Raw genomic sequence first — 23586 nt, forward strand, 5'->3', positions numbered from 1 at the left:
ATAAGGAATCTAAGTGGATATTGGCAGGGTGATCAGTTGAGAAGTAAAGTATTTCTTTTTCCTTAGAAGTCGCAGAGAAAAAATTTCTAAAAAAGAAGGGAAGATGTTAATAGACATTGGTGTATAGGACTACCCACTAATAAATCCCAATAGAGATTACATTTTCTCACATAGAACTATTTCATCCTTGCTTAAAGAATTAATGTTGGCACTGGAGTTATTCACTTTCATTTTCACATAACTATACTCTCAAACACAAATATTACTGCATTAAACTCACCCATTGTGAAGTTAGCAGAAGTCTAGAAATATAATACATTGTGTATTATATTATAAGCAGGTAGCCATTGCTTGAGTTTGAGTTTTATTAGAATTTGTAGGCCGCCCTTTTCCCTGAGGGGACTCAGGGCGGCTCACATAAAACTGGGAAGGGGGGAACACAAACATCAAGATGGAAGACATGTAATAAAATGGTAGGCTTACTCACTACCTTGCACAGCAATCATTTGAAGTTACAGCAAAAACAACTTTGCAACTAATCCTTGCATTTTCAGCCACTGCAGTGTCCCATACACACCATTTGTGAGCATCACAAGAGGCACACATTTACAACTGTTAACCAATCTTTCAATCATTGATCACCATTCATGTACTTTGTACCTGGCACATATTTTTGCTTGTGACAAGCAGCATTAATACTATACAATATGGAAGGTGGGAATAAAATCATATCTGTGTCTCCTCCCCCCACCCAGATAAATAGAATGATTCTCAGAGCTGTTGATTTTTGTGGGCATCTCAGCTGATGTTTCACTAATGAGATTGGATGTCAGGTCTATGTGCTACCTCATCTAACTAATTCTATTACTATATTTCTTTTGACACGAAGGGCTGGGAAATTTTTAGGTTTTCCCCTCATGGGGATTTATTTGCTGATGCAACAGGTATTAATAATTGGAAAAGGATATATTGCCCAGCCAGTTCAAAGCAAGTACATGAGATTGAGAATTTTTTATTGTACCCATTGAAACCCAATGGTGTTCCCATAGTGCTGAATGTTTTTGTCATCCCATGGTACATAAAAACTTTTGACTCTGATATGCAAGGATAAACTTCATACATTCTTTATGTGAAATATTTAATGGTTTCTTCCCAGATAATGAAAGTATTCACTCTTTTGCCTACCAATTATGATTGTACCATTTTAGGTATTAAAAATACACAATCACACATTCATTTCATATAAATGTGATATATAAATAGAAGAAATAAACAAACATGTTTGTTAAATCTGTTTTTTGGTTTGGGAATGAAAACACAAATAAACATAAATAAATTTCCAGAAAATAGTTATTTTTTTGTATCTTTAGTAATGACACCAATGTTCTACAAATTGTTCTGCCTTTGGTACTCGAGAAAGTGGATTGAACATGGTGGATTGACGATTAACTGTGATTTGAACTGCCCAGTTACAGTCAGGGCAACCCTTCTGATTATTTTTCTTAAGAAAACTTTATTCATATTGCTCACCAAAGCTATATAAATATGGGAATTGATTTTGTTTCTCCTCAGGCCTCATACAAATCTTCATTTCTCTGAATGCTGAGATCAAAAACATTTGCCTGAATAAAATGACAATTGAAAACATAGCACATTTACAGCAATCCCAGACAGTAGCATTCTGTTTTTGCAGGTATAATTGGGCCCTGGTGTACCAGAGGCTGGGGAATATGATATCTAGGATGTCTATTTATCTGATGTTTCTGGATTAGTAGCAGCCCTAGCTATTGTCAGTATGAGAAAGAAAGCTGCTACTGATTTTAAAACAAAAACTAGAGTTCTGTTTACTTCATCTGTTTGTTTCCCTTCCTTCCCCCTCCCCACACATGCCACAAGTGAAGACTTTCAAGGAGCTCTTGAATCTTTCTCTCCAATGTGAACAAAGCAGATAGGCAAATGGGAATGAAGATCGAAAACTTATAAATAAAATTGAGATTACAGGCTTGATCATTGGGGAAAATGAAGTTAAAGAATTCTTAATCTATCAAAAACCCACTAACTCTTTTGAGCCCTGGTGGCACTGTGATTAAAATTCAGGATTGTAGGCAAAACTCTGCCCACAGTGGCCTATGATTTGATCTTGATGGGCCTCAGAGTTGACAGAGTCCTTCCATCCTTTCGAAGGGTATAGAAGCAATCTGGGTAGATAATAGAGGACATTGTAGTATGTTGTTATAATAGGATTAAAAAAATAACACTCCTCAAATGTTAATCTGACTCAGATTTTGCGTAACTGTAAACATCCCCCCCCCCTCCCCGAATGATTCAGTATTACATTTTTCAAGGTTTTTCTCCATTCAGTGGAACTCTGTTGTTTGGCTATCTGTTTATTTAAATTACGTTTCATACGTCGCAAAATAAAGCTCACAAAGTCTGTGACTCAACCCATAGTGCCATGTCGAGGGAAAGAAAGAATTGTAATGCTGCCAAGTTAGAAGCCGAGGTCATTGGGGCACAGATTTAATCACACGGAAAGCATTATGAGGCCCCAGTGTGGAGAAAGGAGAAGGCGGTTGACACAAGGACTAAGGAATGTGAATATTAAACTGTGACATTTGTAAAGTTCTGTGTTTGCAGTCACTGAAGGTGGTGTCTTAGCTTCTTTATAGTGTCCTCATCTTTGATTCAGTAGTGAACTCGGTTGTCTCAACATGGAACTAAGGACATAAAATTGTGGAAAAAGACTTGCAGGGCTGTGTAAGGGACATTTTTCATTGACATTTCATTCTGTATCCCATTCTGATCCTAAGGGGTGATGTATTTCTCCCATTGCTATTTTATGATTTGTATTATATGGCAAACATTTTGCCAAAAAAAACACCACCGAGGCTTTTAGCAACAAAGTGATGTCAGTAGGGCCCTATCCAGATGTTAATCCACTGTCCTAGCCTATAAAATCTTCCCCACAGGTTCCATTGTATAATACAGGTTTTTCATTTCTCGGCCTGATGTTCATTTCTTCGCTTATTGTATATATTGTCAACACTTTCAGGATCTTGGTCATGAGCCACTTTTGTTTATGACACACTGCTTGTAATAATGAAAAAAGACAAGCTCTTGTGTAATTAAGATGTCTCTGAAAATATTAATGCTTCTTTTTTTGTGTGTTTTTTACAGCTGCCTGTCCTGTGTGAATGGATCCTTCCCTTGCCACTGGTGTAAATATCGTCACATTTGTACTCAAAATGCAGCAGACTGTTCCTTCCTTGAAGGCCGTGTGAACATGTCTGAGGTATGTAGCCAAGTCTGCCTTTAATTGCTCAGTGTTACAGTTCATCTGTTTTCTTCTCCTGTCTCTTTTTTTCCATTTCTTAGATAATACAGCCCAAAGCCCCATTTCATTTAAAGAAGGATCAAATCCTGGGCTCAGAACAATAGTAATCATTTGATTCAATATTGGGCAATCCATATCTACTTAGGCATCAGAATAAGAAAAGACTGAGGAGACTTGAAAGAATGAGAAAGGAGAATTTAAAAGTCAGGCCATGGAAGGAAAAGTTAAGAGGGACCGTAGTGTGTTGCTATGCAGTAGAGCTTTAGACAAAGATGTGAAAGTACATCTATTGGATTGCACAAAATGGGTGGAATGTGATTAAACCTAGAGGTATGCATGGTATTGGGCACCTCTAAGTTTTCCCTTGTTACACTCCTGTTATGCAAGCTGCATAGACCTTCTGATTTCATTTCTGGTGCATTCAAGGTTCTGGTCATTATCTTTAAAGCTCTACATAGCATAGGATCGGGACCAGGATCAAGCTATTTGCAGGACTGCCTTTCTTTGGTATATCTGTCCATCCTACTAGATTGAGTAGGAAGTGCATGTTCGAGATCCTTCTCTGAAACATTATCATCTACTGCAACCTTGGAAGTAGGCTTTATCTGTGGCTGTCCCTCATTTATAGAACATTCCCCTCAGCAATCCAGAAGACCCATTCTTTTAGTGTTCCTGAAGGCCATTAAAGCCTTGCCATTTACTCAGATACTGAGGTAGAGTGCTAAAGCCTCTGAAGGATTGTTGGGGCACTCTGGAAAATTGATTGAGGCACTGGGTTTTTACGATTTTTTAAAATGGTTTTTATAGTTTTATTGTGATTTGTGAGGTACAAATCTTTTAAAATAAAATGTAAAATTAAAACATAAAATAGTATAGAAAAAGAACAATTTTGTTTGTTTTTTGTAATTCTTCATAAATGTTTGCAGACATGTTCTCTATACATTTTATATGTAAAAAATAGTATTGTTTCCATGGCATTTAGTATGAAGTAAGTGTTATGGGGGACGCGGTGGCTCAGTAGCTAAGACTCTCAGCTTGTCGATCAGAAAGGTCGGCGGGTCGCAGTTCGGCAGTTCGAATCCCTAGCAGCGCATAATGGAGTGAGCTCCTATTACTTGTCCCAGCTTCTGCCAACCTAGCAGTTCGAAAGCACATAAAAATGCAAGTAGAAAAATAGGAACCACCTTTGGTGGGAAGGTAACAGCGTTCTGTGTGCCTTTGGCGTTTATTCATGCCAGCCACATGACCACAGAGACATCTTTGGAAAACGCTGGCTCTTTGACTTTGAAACGGAGTTGAGCAGCACCCCTAGAGTCAGGAATGACTAGCACATATGTGTGAGGGGAACCTTTACCTTTATCTTAAGCATTATGGGGAAGGACATTCCAAAGTTTCCCAAAAGTTGATCCAGAGATTTAAGCAGACATGACACTTGCTAGATAAACCCTGTTGTCTTGTTTATGGCGGAATGCTCTGTTTAACAAAGAATTGGAGCCTTTCAAGAACCAGAGGATTTAACTTTTTTATCCCTTTGTAGTTTCCTCTTAGACTCTCTGTGCAAACCATTAAGAAGCCCACAAGCCAGCAAGTCTATTTCAGAGAGGTCACGGTTATGTTCACTAGGACCCTTTCTTCCTTTTTCCTCTCTCATCTTTATCAGACTGTCATTTTAGCCTTCAGGCATTTTATAAGCTCTTTTTCTTGCTCCATTATCTGAGAGGACTCTTCCAACCAAAATAAGTTGATAATGGTGGACAGTTTTTCCCCAAAAAAATTACTTATAAACTGGCTTTCAGGAAAACCTTATGTATGTTTACCTCTAAAGTCTTAAGGAAAATTATAACATATAGCTTAAGTAAAACATCTGGTTTTTTTTAAATGCCCTTATTTTTTCTATCTATTCCACCTTAGTTACTAACCTGAGTGTTTAAAGTATTTGAACTGTCAAGGAGAATCAATAATTGTAAGTGACAGGGCACATACCCTGCAGAAATGAGTCAGCTTAAAGCAAATTCTATCTTCAAACCATAATTTGAATAATTTTGAACTTTTATCATTTGGCTTATTCCCCTAAGGGATGAGTAGAGTCTGGCTTTTGATCTGCAAGGGGACAAAAATGCTGAAATGTAATGATACATTGGATAATAAACTTGGATAACAGAACTATCTGTGTGGCTCTGTATCATCCAGGGTTTCTTCTTTATTATAAAGCAAGTGACTTTTATATGTATTGCAAAGTGTTAATTCTTGCTACTCCATAGCAACTAGTTTTCACCCTCTTTTTTTGAGGGAAAAAAGGTTTGTCTTATACTCTGAAAAATATTATAATTATACTGATTGGTAAAGCAAGGTGGAGCCTGCAGAAACTCAAACAGCTGCTGACAAATATTCCTGGTGAAACACCAACCTGAAAAGTCAAAATCAATTCAATTCTATGGATATGGTATATTTACCGTTCTTTAAAATGGTAAATTTAAAATATAGAAGTATGTAACACAACAGAGTTGGAAGGGACCTTGGAGGTCTTTTAGTCCAACCCCCTGCTCAAAGTCTATAACATTTCAGACAAATGGTTGTCCAGTCTCTTAAACCCTTCAGTTTTGGACCACCCACTCACAACTTCCAAAGGCAAGCTGTTCCACTTGTTTATGTTCTCATGTTCTTACCGTATGTCAGGAAAATTATCCTTAGGTCTAGGTTGGTTCTCCCCTTCATTAATTTCCATCCATTGCTTCTTGTCCTGCCTTCAGGTGCTTTGGCAAATAGGTTGACTCCCCTTTCTCTGATCCTTCTTTTCATTAAACTAGACATACCCAGTTCCTGCAACCGCTCTTCATACGTTTTAGCTTCCAGTCCCATAATCACCTTCGTGCTTTCTCTGCACTCTTTCTAGACTCCCAACATCTTTATTATATTGTGGCAAGCAAAACTGGATTGCAATATTCCAAATGTGGCCTTACCAAGGCATTATAACATTACACTAGCACTTCATGTAATCTCTGTGTGTTAATGCAGCCTAGGACTGTGTTTGCTTTTTTGGCAACTGCAGCACACCGTTGGCTCATATTTAAGTGATTGTCTGTAATGTCAAGACTTGAAATGTTCTGCCTGGTGACAGTTCAGTAATGTTCAGCATTATTTCATTTAGAGAAAGCAGGTAAAATTCATACCATAGAAAAGGCCACACTGGAGAATACATGTTAAAATTAAATATGTATATTGAAAAGGATTTATAAAAACCGTCAACATAAAATGGAGCTTGCTCAGAAGCTGAAATACACCAGGTAAATGAGATGAAGAGTGGGAAATAGAGGAGAGAGAGGGAAGAAGAGAGGGATATGAGAGAGGGAAAGGGGGTGGGGAGAGGAGGAGAGAAAGGAGGAGTGGAAAGGGGAGAGAGGAGAAGGAGAGAGGAAGGGAAAGTAGGGAAGGATGACAGAGGGAAGAAAGGAGGTAGGGAGGAAGAGGAGAAAGGGAGAAGAAAGTGATGGATAAGGTACAAATATGGTGTATGGAGAGCAGAAGAGCCAATAATTGTTTTTGGGAGTTGACGGTAAGATGAATCGATGTAAACATTTAATAATACAATATGATGTTGGCTATGTAATAGTATACATGTGATTATATGCTATGAAAATAAAAAAAAAACTAATAAAAAAGAAAAGGCCAACTGATAAAATAGCAATAGCACTTAGACTTATATACCACTTCACAGTGCTTTACAGCCCTCTCTAAGCGGTTTTATAGAGTTAGCATATTGCTCCCAACAATCTGGGTCCTCATTTTACCCACCTTCGAAGGATGGAAGGCTGAGTCAAACTTGAGCTGGTCAGATTTAAATTTCCGAACTGCAGCTAGTAGTCAGCTGAAGTAGCCTGCAGTACTGCACTCTAACCACTGCGCCACTTCGGCTTTGGCCGAGCCCAAAATAATTATGGGCCACCTAGGAATAGCTGGTGCACTGATGTGTATGTTGAGTGACTGACTGTGCAGCAACAACAATATCGCCAGGAATTGGAGGCATCAAGGGCACTCAGCACCATGTCTTCCACAGGGGAAGTGGTTAAGAAAAAGTAGTGGTGATGATGCAACCTTCCTGATGTCGGAAACTTTTAGCAACGGTATTTGTTAAGTGTTCAAAAATGCTGCACAAGGCTACTTGCGGGTTGCATGTGGCTTTGGGTTATATGATGTGCAGGTCTAGTCTAGATTTTAAGGTTAGAATGTAGATAACCTGCAAACAGTTTTACCCATTTATAACGTGCAACAAAAAACTAGAAAGTTCAATTATGAATCGCCAAAGACTTAATGTCAGTAATCTCCAGCGCTGATGGAAAGGTCTCTGAGGCTGCCCTCACTGGTAGTCTCGTAGACGGGTATGTGGTATCTCATAGAAACAAGATGAATTGAACTGTTTGGGGCCATTATTGTAGTTTTATGTCTTTCAGTTTGTCACCTTGCTTTATGAGCTGGACAGCGTGTGCCATTTTCAGATAGTTATTTGCCTATTTGTTTATGAAGAAATTCACCATAAGAACCTGGAGCAAATGAAGAACACATCCCTGTAGCTATTTGTGTGCAGATTAATAGCTATGTATAGTGTAAGCAATATTTGGAAGATACTGAAATGCTGAAACTTGTGATTTGAACTTGTAAAAATTGTTTCATTTTGCAGTCAGGTTTATTTGACCATAAAATTCTCTGATGTGTCCTCAAAGTATAAACAATATATTATAAACTATATTACGTATAATCTATAAACAGTGGAGTGATGTGTTAAAAGGCGTTTTTATATTCAGTCCTATCAACAGGATATAAAACAATTATGATGGTGGCACATTGGTTAGAATGCAGTATTTCAGGTTACTTCTGACTGCCGGCTGCCTGCAATTTGGCAGTTCGAAACTCACCAGGCTCAAGTTGTCTCAGACTTCCCTCCTTCTGAGGTGGGTAAAATGAGGAGCCAGATTGTGGGGGCAATATGCTGACTCCGTAAACTGCTTACAGAGGGCTGTAAAGCACTGTGAAGTGGTATATACATCTAAGTGCTATTGCTATTTCTGAGAATCATGGATCAGTAGTATTCTAGCTCTATTAATATAAAAACTTTTGCCAGAGTATCGTTCTGGTCTGTAAGGGTGCAGGTTGTCTTTTGGAAAACGTAGGCTAGAAAATTAATGTCAATTGGAGCCCCTGGCCTTTTGTGGGTGGTGTCCACCTCTGTGACTTATGAGTAAATATAGTCTAAGGGCTTTTTTTAAATATTGCAGATTAAAAATTCTCTTTCACATACTATTCAGGTGGCACACAGAGCCATTTGTTAGGGCAGGTGAGACATTGCCCTGTCAGCTCCAGTGCACATGTGTATGCTGGCCAACTGACTTCAGTCTGGCCGTTTTTCGCCCTCCAGAAGCTTCAGGGAACAGACTTCTGGTTTGCGCATTGGGGTGTTTTTCTCCGGAGGGCAAAAAATGACCCTACGGGCAACCCAGAAGTTTGGGAACAGACTTCCCAAAGTAGAGCCGCTTTCGCTCTCCGGTGGCTTAAGGGAAGCCTCCTGATGCCTCCAGAGGGCCCCCAGTGGAGGGGAAGGCCATTTTTGCCTTCTCCAGGCTCTTAGAAAGCCTCTGGATCCATTGCGTGCTAAAAGTGGATGGAGGGCCGGGGTCATGTGTGCATGCACGGGGTTGCACGCATAGCATTATGGGTGTGGGCACGCCTGTGTACAATCTCCCCTGTGCTCCCCCCACGTTTGGCACTTGATGGCAAAAAGGTTAGCCATCACTGTTAAAGATGGTGCAACTGTCTGTTCAAACCTTGAAAGCACCTTTTATCTCCTTTAGAACTGGACAATAAAAACTAGTGTCTCCAGACATAGCATGATCAGGTTATAAATTAAACTCTTAACAGCTCTGCAACTGTTTGAAACTTACTTCTATTTCTTCTCTTCCCATGCAATCCAATTTTAAGCTTAATGCAACTCTATTTTCCATTCTGCGTTTGCTTGGCATGCTAATGGCAAATTTCTTTTTCCCTGCCCTCATTTACTATCCTATGACTTTGAGTGAGTGATAATGGTTCTTTGGACCCAACTTTGACTTGGATTCAGCTCCTACCATTTGCCCATTGTGGTTTATTTCATTTCACGGATTACCTTCCACGTTGTGTGCTGCAATCTGCAGTGGGATAGGCAGTTTGACAGCTCCTGTGTTGTACTAGATGAATCTTGTTCTAATCTTTGGTTGTGAGGGCTGGCATAGTGGAGATGCCCTCAGCAATATTTTTCACTTCTCTCTCTTCTCTCTCTCTCCTTGTATCATTTCCCACTATGACTTCTGCCTGGCAGCCATTCTGGACTGATGAGTGTCGGCGCCACATTAAAGAACTCAAGCTTCTGGCAATAAGCAATTAATTCTCTCCACCCCGCCCCCCCTTCCCCTTCTCCCAGTCTCACCCTTTATCATTTCTGGGAGCACCAGCCTCCAAGGAGGAACCACAACAGATTGGCAGTCATTCATCCAGCACCCAGCCACCAGCAATGTGATTGCTTTTGCAAGGGCTGGTTATGTGAAAGGGAGAGAGGGATTTATTTTATTTATTATGTGTCAAATTCTGTCAACAATTGCTAAAGGCAAAGGCTGCTGCTGGAGTTGGTGAGCCTGTTCTCCCAGAAGAATATGGATGATCAAGATGAAAGGACCATTGTCTTATATATAGAAATTGAGGAGAAGCTACAACTGCCCCCCCCTCTCTCCACCAGCCTCTGTAAAAGCAGATGCTTTCTGAGGTATAAACTGGTAGGAGAGAGAGAGCACACTGACTAAATTTACTCTTTGCTCTGAGCTATGTTTTATGCAATCGTTAAAACGATGTGGTTCACACAAAACAAAAAGCAGGCACAAATTGTGGTCCCTGTGGTCTTAAGCAAATGCATTCTCTAAATGAATAAATGAAAAATGCTCAGATTTCTATAAGCCCTCTCTTTCTCTCTTTTGTCACTATTGTCTCTGTATCAGTCTTACAGCTAAGTGATATCGCCACTATGTAGGACAGACAGCTAGACAGATAGCACCCAGAAAACAAGATGAAAACTCCTTAATTTCACGACACATGGTCAAACTCAAATATAGTTTCGACTGGTAAACTCTGTATTCTAGACGAAGCTAAATCCAAAACTGCCGAGGAACTCCTTGGGGTTCAGACAAATGAACCATCAATAGACATATAGAGATAAGCCACATGTACCCACCATTCAAAAGAGATAATAAAAAACTAAGAAGGAAAGAAAAAGATCAGAACACATCCTTGTTTGTAGCCAACACCCAGATAAGCAAGGATTAACATCAGATAAACAGTTAAGCAGAAAACAATACTGCCAGGAACTGCCAAGGAGAAAACCACAACACCTCCCACTCTGCTTACTATGTCTAAACAGGGAGAAAACCCACACTCAGTGGCACTGATCAAGTTACCTAGTTGGTTAATGAAATATCTGCAAGCAAACAGCCAAGCTCAAGAGGGCACCAAGGACTTCATGAGCTGCACTAATCTTCTTGGCAAGCACTGTCTTCCACCTTGCTATTATTCTAACCTAGGCTTCCCAAGAGCCTGAAGCGTCCCGACACAAAACCCTTTTATTAATTTGCTGTGAATTCTGCTCATTCACATACAGCAAAGTCTTTCAAGGGAGGATGTAAAGTCACAGACCTTATCTGGCTTGGAGAGCTGACAGGCCGATATCTGCAAAACCTGCCTCGGAGAGTCAAAAACCAATTAAGCGAATTAATTGTCTCCTGCAAACTCCACTCCCCTTTCACTCCTCTTTTATTTCCTCTGGGAGGGGCCATTCATCGTCCAACCTTACTCCCAAGTCGACCCCTGTTCTTTAGCTGTTCCCTTTGTCTGGCAACTCAGCACATGTGCACACTAGGAACAGGTTCCAGCTGTTCGTTTGCCTCACTGATGTCTGACTCTGAAGGCAACTGATAACTGGCATGAGGCTCTGCCTCCCGCCTCTCTGCCTCCCATATAGAGCCCTCATCAAGAGTCTTCCCCAGACTCCAGGAATGGCCCATGTTCCTCCCCAACCTCCTCACTGTCCAAATCTGCTGCCAGCTGTGGCTTACCTGCTGGTGGCCGCAGGCGGGCCACAACACTTACACTTCCATGAACCTCATATTTACTGAACACTTTTCTTATGAAATCACCAACATGTAGTAAAGAAAAGAGATCCCGCAGATTGCTGGATATTGTTTTGCGCCTTGATGTAGCTTTTTCATTTAAGCCAAAAACTTCTATTTTTATTTACTCATGTTGTAAAGATCAGACTCTGATACTGAATATACAGAATTCTGTTCTTTAAATAAGACATGACACTCACATCTGATTAGAATCCCATTAATTGAAACATCTGTCTCTAATTTCTCCTTCAAATCAACTGATAATCTTAGGAGTCGAATACTTTTGCCAGTAGTAGAATCCACATGAAACTCTGTTAACGTTCAGTAGCAAAGATATACAAAATTTAAAAAATCTGAATGGGGACAAATGTATTTTCATGGATTTTGGATGTAATAATAAACAAATGGTACTTCCTTTGTAGTGCTGAAGGAGTGATCAGTATATGGCCTACTATGATAGTCCTTACACCGTCCTATGTCTGCTCATGCTTAATTAATGGCAGAAAAATACAATACCCTGATTTATATGCCTCTAATATGTTTACTAAGCAGGAATCAGCCACAGAAGCTTCTTAAGGTGCGAGCTAAATATTATTTGCTGACTAAGGAAGATGAAGCTATTGCTACAAACTACAGCAATCTGTTCAAATATTGGCGATTCCACACTCAGCCAACAAAAGCACTTCTTGTTTTGAGTAAAGCTTCAGGAATTTCTACTTCTGGAGAAAATCAAGCCAGACAAAATACTATTGGATTTGGGATCTAATCAGGTCATTGCTCAAGATGGAACAAGCAGTCACTAGCGTTTACTCATGCGCTGCGATCTCTTATGGCTTCCCAACTCAAGTGGTAAAAGTAGCATTGAATGGGCAGAGGATATCATCACTTTCATTCTGGAATTTCTTATAGTTGGAATCAGTGGATGAATTAAGACTTATCAGTCTCTTTGGATTGCTACCCTTTCATAAGTATTGAACAATTCCTTAAAACTCTTTTAGGCAAGCTCTGAGCCAGGTTGTATTGCAAGGAATCTGCACCTTGTACATTTTAGCCAAAAAAAAAAAAAAAAAAACCACAACTCAGTGAAAAATTCCTATTGCTCTGACTTTTAACCCATAGATTTTTAACCTTTCTTTGTTTCTGATTCATTGTTTCTTGAATTCCTGTTAGGAATACCAAGTCAGGAAGCACAATCTGTGTAGCATTTTGGGGACAAGGTGCTGTGTGCAAGTAAAAAGTTATACAATAATTATTCATGTATAATACCAACTAGGGACCTGGTGACTCAGTGGCTAAGACACTGATCTCGTTGATCAGAAAACTCAGCAGTTTGGCAGTTCGATTCCCTAGCACTGCGTAACACAGTGAGCTCCTGTTATTTGTCCCAGCTTCTGCCAACCTAGCAGTTCGAAAGCATGTAAAAATGCAAGTAGAAAAATTGAAACCACCTTTGGTGGGAAGGTAACAGCGTTCCCTGCGCCTTTGGCATTTAGTCATGCCGACCTCATGACACGGAGACGTTTTCGGACAGCGCTGCCTCTTCAGCTTTGAAATGAAGAAGAGCACTGCCACCTAGAGTCGGGAACGACTAGCACATATGTGCAAGGGAAACCTTTACCTTACCAACTAGGTCTCTTTGCTTTTGAATTACAGCACACTCCAGGCCATTGGAGTGTTCAAGAAAAGCTACATAGAAGAAGGATTGTCCTGTTTTTGTAGGGTGTTTTTATTCATTGTGTAGTATTTTATTCATTGCGTAGTTGAATTGACCTGTGAGCAGGTGCTTTTTTGTGCCTTGGTGAAAAGGGTATTAAACCCATTTTTCTTGATGTCCCACAATTTTATATTTTTAAAATAATTGTTCTGCATTCAGGCTGCTTGTAGCCAGAACACAACTTCCCGCTTAACACCTAGACTGCTTAATTATTATTTTTAATTCAAAACATTTGAATGACAACAGGATGCAATTTGGATAGTGAAACAAAACAATCTCCTAATTTTCTTATCTAATCAAAACATGATTTGATAAAATTGAAAGCAGGTGGAAGGAGAGAGATGAAATTGATGAAACATATTCGTTGAAGGCAGGTGCTTACTGTAGTTTATTCCCTAACAATTTTGTTCACTGTTTTCCCTTCTCCTTGTTGTTTCTAATAAACAAGCAGCCAAGTAACCTTAGAAATAGCTATTGGTATAATAATTGGGAGTTAATAATAGACACCTCCAGTTTTGGGAAAAATGATGAAAATAGGGAAAATAAAATAGTTAACTTTTAATGGTGTACAGTTTCATGGTTGCTATCTGTTGGGCAGTATTGGGGTTCAGAGTTCATCAACTATGGTCCAGGCAACAGATTTCTTGGCATTTAACTGTTATCTTCAGAGGCAGGCTGTCTTCACATAAATATGTGAAGATACATAGACCATCTTGCCTCCAAAGGTGCCAGTCACATTTCCTGGCAAAATATCAGGAAATCTGTTGTCTCCCCCCCTCACCCAAACTGCCCAAAAGTTACTTTTATTGATTTCAAATTGGTTCATAATAGCTTTTCTAAAATTTATGAGATTCTTGAGGTCTATCAAAGCTTTCAGTAGAAAAACTTTCCACAATTTGGGAGCAGCTAAGAAGATAAGTTGGTGAGGGTTTTTTTTTTTAAAAAAAAGTTTCTATAGATATTAATAATGAAATAAATAAAAATGGGAAAAGCAGCTTGTTAAATAAAACAGGAAAGATTACTATGATCGATTTTGAGCATTTTTTCTATTTAATAATTTTGATCCTTTCTATCATCTTGTCACTCAGAGGACACTTGAGCTTTCACTTGCAACTTTTCTTTCTTACTTTTGTAAATCTTTAGATCAGAGGTATCAAACTCATGGCCTGCAGGCCAGATGTGTCATGTGCTGGCCACGCCCACACCCAGTTTAGGGAAAGGAGAGGGAAGTCTTGATACATCGCGTGACACCAGCGTGACAATGCAAGTTTGACACCTCTGCTTTAGATGCTTAGAGCATTCTATTGTATTAAGTTTATCAGATACATGAAGATGTGATTTTTCAAAATCAGAGATATATTACAATATGAGAAAAATGTACAAAATATCTGTGCAGGGATGACTTAGAACGGTGCCCCCCAAGCTTTTGGGCACCAGGGACCAGTTTTGTGGAAAGAGGTTTTTCCATGGACCAGAGGAAGCATGGTTTCATGTACTGCCTGCATCCCACTGATGGGGCTTCACTTGTTTGCATGGCCTGGTTTCTGGCATGCTGTGTAAAGGTTCTGGCCCACAAACTGGGGGAGGGGGAGGTGGGGAACCCATGACATACAACATTAGAGTATAATTAAATGAGTAGATGAGAAGATCGTCATTCACACTGCTGCCCAAAATTCAGTGTCTCTGCTATCCAGGAAAAGATATGTTGGCTAAGCAGTTGATAAGCTTGTGGTGTTTGAATAAGGAGATGTTCTCATTAATCCTGAGAATTGGCTATTCCAAAAAATGGAGCAGCTGGGAAAAAACCTGAGTAGCATCAGGGCCATTTCTTCTGAGGAACTTTCACTCCAGTGTCATGAATGCTGAGTCATGAAACTCTTTAGAAAAAAAAATCCATAGGTACCAGGTGCTTCCTGTTTTTCAGTAAGGCAGAATTTTTGTTCAATTAGGCACTGTTCCCTATATATGCCAAATATAACATAGCAGGATTGGAGCATTTCTGGTTGAAAAAATCACTAAAATGTGTATATCTTTAGGATGGAAAAACACATTAGCTCATTCATTGTATTTGTCTAGGCATCTGAGGAGGCATATTTTGTGTCAGATTGCTTTGCAAGCACTTTTAAGGACTCTCCGTAGTTATAATAGCACATACCTCTGGCCCATTTACCAGGGTGCCCCATGAATTTGGTTATAAAAGATCAAAGAGCTGTGATAATCAAATTCATAGCTAACAGTGAATTTCTCAACCTGTCCCTTTTTCAGGAGTGTTGAGGTAGCAGGAACATGATGTTGAATTCATTTTGGAAAAAAAAAAGTGAGACAAACTTGCTTGAACTTTAGAAACCAGGAAACTCAATATTCATGGAGCTTAGAAAGAAGGAGCAGGGATTTGCCAACTATTCTGAGCTAGTTTGTTTGTTTTGTAGCTTTGATAATTCATTGACGCAAGGGATAGATTGGTGAGAATTCCTGTAAGGTTTTTTTTTTTTTTGAGATACCAGGCCTTTGGGTATTTGGCAGTCATTCCTGATATAGGAAGACATACACCTTTCTTGCCTTTGCTATATGTCTATTTTATAGAATAAGCCTTCCTGAATTGCGCTAAACTGAAGCATATGCTGGTTTGCCTCTAGGGAAGTCCCCAATGAGCATACATATCTTTAGGCTCTAAAGGCCAGTTTTTGAAGTCTGTAACACTTAACTTGAAAACATGTTATTCTCCTCTCTTTCTGCTATTTAAGGTAGGAATGCCTTTGCCATTAGGCTGGCTAATCTGGGTGTTGCATCAGGATATTGTTGCTGAAGTGGTGCCCTTCTGGGACTGAGGTTGTTTTCCTGGCTGGTCCTGTTTATTTTTATTCTCCCCTGCTCTCTTGAGTATTGCAGTTAGGCTTTTGGGAAGCGAAGATGGCACTATGAGAGCAAAAAGTGGTATGAAGAGCTTTTGGCCTCTACTTTACCAGCTGCTAAACAGCCACTTGTTGAAGGTAATTGGGAAAGTTCACCCACGGCTCAGACGATAGCTGAGCATTTGGCTCAGTCAATAATGAATCTTGTTTCCCATCAAATGTAGCTGCAGCATTTCCACCAGAGCACCCGGAGATGCCAATGATTTGTTGTCGGTGATCGGTACCACAAAGAAATGGGAAGATGTGCTGAGTTCTGCAAAGACAGAGCTGGATGATATTCTGAAAAATAACCTTGTAATATATTTGGGGTTTTTTGAAGGTTCTTTTTTTAATATTAAGCCAGGTTGTAATTCTAGGTCAGACAGGCAGAAAAAAGGAAGATTGATATTTTGGTTTGTCAGGATCCACATCCCATCTCATTGTTCTGCAGCTTGTTTCTCATAGAGAGCTGTCAACAAGGAGGAGTTAACATTTGTTCAGCACCCGAATGATAAAGTTAAGCACCTTTATAGATTTTATTATTGCTTTCAGAGGGCATCATGTACTAGTGCTAAGTAAATAGAGATATTATAGCCCTAAGATTGCTATTTATTCAGTATCTGTTGCCTTTTATTTGGGTTAAGCCTTAGAGAAACAGCAAAGATTAGTGCATCCTTAAATAACAAAAGCCAGTTTTCTTAGTTACGCTGCCTACTATCATGCTTAGGTGGCGCAGTGGTTAAAATGCAGCACTGCAGGCTACTGCTAGATCAGCAGGTCAGCGGTTCAAATCTCACCGGCTCAGGGTTGACTCAGCCTTCCATCCTTCCGAGGTGGGTAAAATGAGGACCCAGATTGTTGGGGGCAATATGCTGACTCTCTGTAAACCGCTTAGAGAGGCCTGAAAGGCCTATGAAGCGGTATATAAGTCTACTGCTATTGCTATTGCTATTTGTATCTCATCCTACATTTAAGGAGCTTAAATTTCAATGTATGGTTTCCACCTTATTTGTTTTGCAGGTCAATATGGGTTGGTCTTCCAGAGGCTTAGTCTTCCAAGCTTTTGGACTTCTGTGGGAGCCTATCCGCAGGGAGCCTATGGCTGGATTTTCCCTCCATATGTGGCTAAAATAAAGTTGGACGGTTTAGCAATAACAATAGCAGTTAGACTTATATACCGCTTCATAGTGCTTTACAGCCCTCTCTAAGCGGTTTACAGAGTCAGCATATTGCCCCCAATAGTCTGGGTCCTCATTTTACTGATCTCAGAAAGATGGAAGGCTGGGTCAACCTTCAGCCTGGTTAGATTCGATCTGCCAAACTGTTGGCAGCCAGTGATCAGCAGAAGTAGCCTGCAGTACTGCACTCTAACCACTGCGTCACCTCGGCTCTTAGTTTGAGGTTGAATGTATTGTGTGATCTCAGTTAGAGTCTCAGTAAGTATAAGCCAAGCCATCAGATTAAGCTGTGATACATTTTATTTATTTGGGCACAGTTATACATTGATAAATGTGTTTTGCTTAGGATATAGGATAGGGATAATAGAGTGGTTCAGGTTCACTTTATGAGCTTCATAAATTCAAACTTGGCTTGGAGTGTTTTCTTCCACTGTACTGCATTGCTTTTCTCTAGTGTTCTTGTCAAAATTACCTTGGCCTTTCTTTTCATAGCAAGTTGAATAGTGAAATACCATGGTAAACAGCTTGTCTGATACTCCAAGGTCCTTCTGTTTTTTTTGAATTCACTGGCAGCTTTTGTGACAGAACTGTCAGCCTATATTGTGTTGCAACCCCTTTTTATTCTCTTTGCAATGGGCACACAAGAAGAACTGAAAACTCAATAATTCCAAATACATGTATATTGTGATTCCTGCTATGTAGCATTTGTTATGGGCCATATTTCCACTAACAATTACTTCCGCTTAACACAGCACTTTGAATAGCAAAGCAAGAAAAGAAGAGAAATAATTCTCTTGGACATCCACATGATGCCCCTATGGCTTATACAGAAAACTCCCTACCTGCATTCATTTTTAATTTTTTGTTGAATAACAACATCATTATCATCTGAAATTAGTAGAGGTGTACATGAAAAACAACTTTTCAAATCTTGAAAGAAATAATTTTATTCTGAAGGAAATTATTTTGAGTTGGTAGTGGTTGGTTGTAACATAATTCAAAGTAACTTGGGTGTTCCATGTTTTGTTTAAATAAATGTATAAGAATTTGGAGTGTTTAAGCAATGGACAGCTTTCTGATATGTTAGGAGGAGAGGGGATGGAGGGAAGGAGATGAGGGAATTAAATGCTGTGGTCTAAATAAGAGGTTTGTAAGATACAGTTATTATAGCCTATTTCGATAAAGTATGGCTTCCTATTGATTTTCTGGCCTGCTCTACCTAGTGGGGTTGACAGCCAGGACTCTCTTGGCCAGAAAAATAACATCTGAACTACAAGTGGCAAGACATCTTCCAATGACATCACTAAACCAGAATGGTTCCATTATCAAAACATTCCCCACTTACAAAAACGTTCAAGTTGGTCTATGTCCAAAACAAAATACTGTACATTATTTTGAATCAGAAAGAAACCATTTATGTATGGTTCGCTTCATGCATGAATCACTAGAAGGTCAGTGCTCCAAGAGGTTCATGTTCAAACCATTTAGATGTCAGTTTGTGGCAAAGCAAGGTGCCAGACTCAGATGTAATCTGATCTATAAGCTATTTTTTAAAAATTATTTCTGGCATTGTCTTTAGCACCCACACAGGAACATAAAATGGTGACTGCATCCAGGGCTTTGAAGTATACCTATATATCCATGAAATAGATAAGATACATTGAGCCCTAGAGACTTCTATGGAGATTCTCAATCATCCAGGTCATGATTGTCCCAAAGGTGCTTTTTTCAGCCCTAGAGAGCTTTCTGAATCTGAGAGACTGCTTGGGTGGCAAGGAACAACCCACAGGTGTGTGCTTTATGTTTGGATATCTGTACAAGACATCCTGAGGGTGCTGTTAACATGCCCTTAAATTTCTTGAATCCCCACTATTAACCCCCCCCCCCAAATTGAGGGCTCTGCCCAGGAATGTTATTAGGTTGTGAGATGCTCTTCCATTTCTAATATACCCCTTCCATGTATGCAAAGCCAAGTATTAGTACTTTTTTCCACTGATGGGATGGGTGGAGCAGTAAGATTAGTGTTAGTATTTGTGATTTTCCAATCTAGACGTATATAAAAATCACAGAAGTAAAACCTAACTAAAGCAGAATTTTGTGAATAACTGTACCTAACAATGATGACTTAGGTTAACATGAGTGCAACTATAACATTTTATAAGCTGTATTTTGAATCATTAAATGGTCTTGCTATCTATAAGCAGAAATGTCATGAATCAGACATTTTTGTGGTCTGGGTATAATGGTTATACAAACTGGAGTAATTGGAGGCAGATCAGTTTTACTGCACTTTCAGTGCAGTAAGAAAGCCCATGAGCCAGAATTCTGAAAGGCTTTAACAAAAAAACGAAAATAGAAAGGGAAGAAGAAGCTGAGTTAGTAGAATGAATGCCAGGAGTTGGAAACCACAAATCTTGAGAGCATCCAGGTGAGGAAGAGTAGAATACAAAAATAACAGGCTGGAGAGTCCTTATTAGTTGAAGTAGGATGATAGCAAGGAGAAGCTTTTAGGGAGAGCATTTCCAAGTGTAGATCAGTCACTAGACGAGTATGTCATTTGAATAACAATTTTCCTTTATGAATGTTTAGTTATAATGCATAGCTTTTTAAAGGGGTTAATGCTATCATATTCATATTGAAGCGTAATTTTATTTCAGAGCTAACCATAGTAAACTAGTACCATGCTTCCCTGAAAAAAAAATACCTATCATGAAAATAAGTCATGTTGATTTTTACACATGTGCCCAACATAAGCCCTACCCCCAATAAGCCCTAATTAAGACCCCACCCACTTCTGAGTTCACAGGGTGGGGCAAGGCACACGGGTAAAAATTAAGCTAGGATGGGGATAGGTGGTGGAGGAGCTGCCCTACTACTTTACCTTCAGACTATTGCAGCCAGGTCTCGCGCACCCCGACACCTGCCTTGCTGCCTGACTTCTTCTCCGGATCGATCCGGAGCTCTGTGATCAGCTGCAGAGGCCTTCAGGAAAGCCTTGCCAGCATTGCCGGCATTGCCAGCCACAGAAGTTCATGAAGGCCTCTGACAGCAGAACGGATGCTGGGGGTGATGTGAACAAGTGAGGTGAGTCAATGGGAGACATCCCCTGAAAATAAGAACTGGTACCTTTTTTGGTGGCAAAAAAAAATATAAGGCTGGGTTTTATTTTTGGAAAACACAGTACTGTAAATTAGATTGTTGTTAATGCTCACACCATTGTTATCAAACATGAAACAAATATGTAAAACCTGTTTTTAAAATCTTTCTCTCTCACAGGACTGCCCTCAGATCCTTCCAAGCACCCAGATCTATATCCCTGTTGGTGTAGTGAAGCCTATCACTTTAACTGCCAAAAACCTGCCACAGCCACAGTCTGGACAGCGCAATTACGAATGCATTTTCCATATCCCTGGGAACCCTTCCCGTGTCACTGCCCTGCGTTTCAACAGTACCAGCATCCAGTGTCAGAATACTTCGGTGAGTCCATAGCTCAGAACTGTCTTTTGAAAAACTTATTTTGGCCTTGGATCTAGAGGAAGACTAAGATGTAGGAAATTATGTAATCTCAACCTGTAAAATGTTTGAAATCTTCTCATATCTTGCACTTATGCATTAATTATATTTATAGACGGCTCTGTGTTTCCTGCATATATGCCTTACGCAGTATCAGGAAGGATGTATTTGTGTTCTTTGTTCATTTTGCCTAATTAATGTTGACCTTTTTTTAGTGGGTTGTGTTTTCACTTTTTTAAAAATGGAAAATGTAGTTATTGAGCTTCATCCAGGTTTTTCTCTTAAGATTTAGCATTCTAGTCTCATTCATGTTCTTGTTGTGTTGTTATTGTTGTAGAGGTGTGGACAGGAAGTAATATTAGATATACTATATTGCCAAAAGTTTTCGCTCACCCATCCACATAATCAGACTCAGTTGTGAGCAAATACTTTTGGCAATATAGTGTATGTTCACCCCCTTGGGTTACTTATAAAGTAATAAAGGCAGGATAAAGTTAAATAAAAAAAATGAATTCATTCACAGGTGTGTGTGTGTGGAGGGGAGATAAGATATCCCCCCTCCTCTGTGTCCATATTGTCCTATTCCCAAATATTTCCTGGATGAGAAACCAAGTGGTTTTAATTAGGTCAGGTTAGTAGTCTCACGTGAGATTACTTAATTGCCATGAGTGCTCTTTTGACAGAAAAAAAAATAATAACAAAGGCAGCAGCAGGTGTTATTATTGTTTCAAGAAGTTTCACATCCCTCATAGTACCAGAGTATCGGATGAATGGTCTTAAGGGATCTCTGATCATAAAGACCGGTAAACTTAATGTGCTAATCTGCAGAGACATACCATTTCTTGGCTAGACTTCTGAGCTATCTTCTAATCATCACGCCTTATTTAAGACTCTGTTCTGCTGAATAGACCACATTAGCTCAGGGGAGTGAAGTGTAGTTAAACTAGCAGAAGGACAATCAAATAATATTGATAGGAAATTCTAGATAAGTCTAGAGGCACCCAATCAGACCATCAAAGAATTGTATGTGTAATTAGTGTCAGCAAGTAAACTATTAACTTCTGTTCATTTTTCAGTCTGCATAGAGACATCCAGGAAACTGTGAACTGTTCTATTATAACAAAATTCAGGGAAATTGTCCATTTGGTAGTGTTGTGGCCCGCCTCCAGCCAACAGAGCTGGCAGCAGATTCAGATAGTGAGGAGGTTGGGGAGGAACAGGGGCCAGTCTTGGAGTCTGGGGAAGGCTTTGATGAGGGCTCTCTGTCAGAGGCAGAGAGGGGGCAAGAGCCCTATGCCAGGTATCAGCTGCCTTCAGAGTCAGACATCAGTGAGGCAGATGAAAAGCTGAAGCCTGTTCCCAGTGTGTGCATGCCCACAGTTGCCAGTTGAATGGAACAGCTAAAGAACAGGGGTCAACTTGGGAATAAGGCCACAGGTGGATGATGAATGGCCCCTCCCCTGAGGAAATAAAAGAGGAGCGAAAGAGGAGGGGAGTTTTCAGGAGACAATTAGTTCGCTAAATTGGTTCGTCACTTTCCGAGACTTCCTGCCAAGTTTTGCAGACATTGGCCTGTCAGTTTTCCCAGCCAGATAAAGTCTATGACTGTAAATCTTCCCTTGAAAGACTTTGTTGGATGTGAATGAGCAGAATTCACAGTAAAAGGGACAAGGAGTTTGCTGCATGCTTTTGGGAAGCCTAGGTCAGAACAGGTAGCCTTTAAGAATAAACTTATATAGTCTGTTTCTTACATTTTACTAGTTTTTCTCAAAGGGGAAAATTCAGAACACAGAACTTTTTGTGATTGTCTATTTTATGTTATATTGTTTCCCCATAGCTGAGATTTATTGCCTGCAACACTCTGCAGCTTTGACTATAATCCCCAAATTGCTGATGAATTATAATTTTAATGTATTATGAAAAGTAGACTTGATTAAGTATACTGTATGGGGAGAAATCAGATTAGATGTGATTAATTTCAGTTACATTAAGTCATGTAATTTTATTCTGGACCCATGTTTTGAAGTGTCATCTCTGTTATGTCGTTCAAAAATGAAATGCAGCCCTCACCTCAAAAAAAGTTTGTCTCCAATTGTCTGTTTTGATATACATGAAACTACTGGCAGATTTTACTTGAGTTTTGGAATTTGATGCCCCAAGTCTATTTCCTTTCCAACTAAATCCAAAGAAGCTGTTCCAGGTTCTAAATTGCTGTCATAATATTAGACAGAATAGAACAGATGAGTGAAACACAAATTGAAGCTCAGTCTAAATGGAGACACTGTCAATCAGTTGAAATACATTTCAGAAAATAAGGATGGAATCTGTATTGGTTGAATTTGAAGTATACAGTACCTGTCTTGGGCACTCTAAACTTGGATATCTGGGATTTTGTGTTCACTCCAGGTATTACAATCTTGAGTACTTCTCTCATAAATCCTCCCTGCCCACTTAAATGAAATAACATCTGCAGGAGAGAAGCTGTGTTGGTTTTGGGGTGAGCCAGTATCCTGGTGAGACTAATAGTAAGACAAGAATGTATTTTAACAGCTAAGGCCTGTGATGGTGAACCTTTGGCATGCATGCCCAAAGTGGCACGCAAAGTCATGTCGCCCGGCATATGCTGCCTTGCCTGTTTGTCTTCCGGGTTTCTTGCATGTATGTGAATGCGACAATCAACTGTCCTTTGTGTGTGCAGCAGTGCCGAAAGTTGGTGTGCATATGCGCACCGGCCAGCTGATTGTTGAGTGCACATGCGCACTGATACTCAGAAGTT

General features: G+C 39.7%; 1 protein-coding gene across 3 annotated transcripts in view; it reads left to right on the forward strand.

Annotated features, from left to right (window-relative positions):
* The window catches only part of PLXNA1 (plexin A1), a 385871-nt gene that overhangs the window by 244515 nt on the left and 117770 nt on the right, over positions 1-23586 (forward strand). For all 3 annotated transcript variants that reach the window (XM_032209248.1, XM_032209249.1, XM_032209250.1), the window contains exons 9-10: positions 3178-3292; positions 20574-20774. In XM_032209248.1, coding sequence (XP_032065139.1) covers positions 3178-3292; positions 20574-20774 — 316 coding nt within the window. The remainder of the gene's footprint in view (positions 1-3177; positions 3293-20573; positions 20775-23586) is intronic.

This window comes from Thamnophis elegans, chromosome 2, assembly GCF_009769535.1.
Source record: "Thamnophis elegans isolate rThaEle1 chromosome 2, rThaEle1.pri, whole genome shotgun sequence".
Lineage (NCBI taxonomy): Eukaryota > Metazoa > Chordata > Lepidosauria > Squamata > Colubridae > Thamnophis > Thamnophis elegans.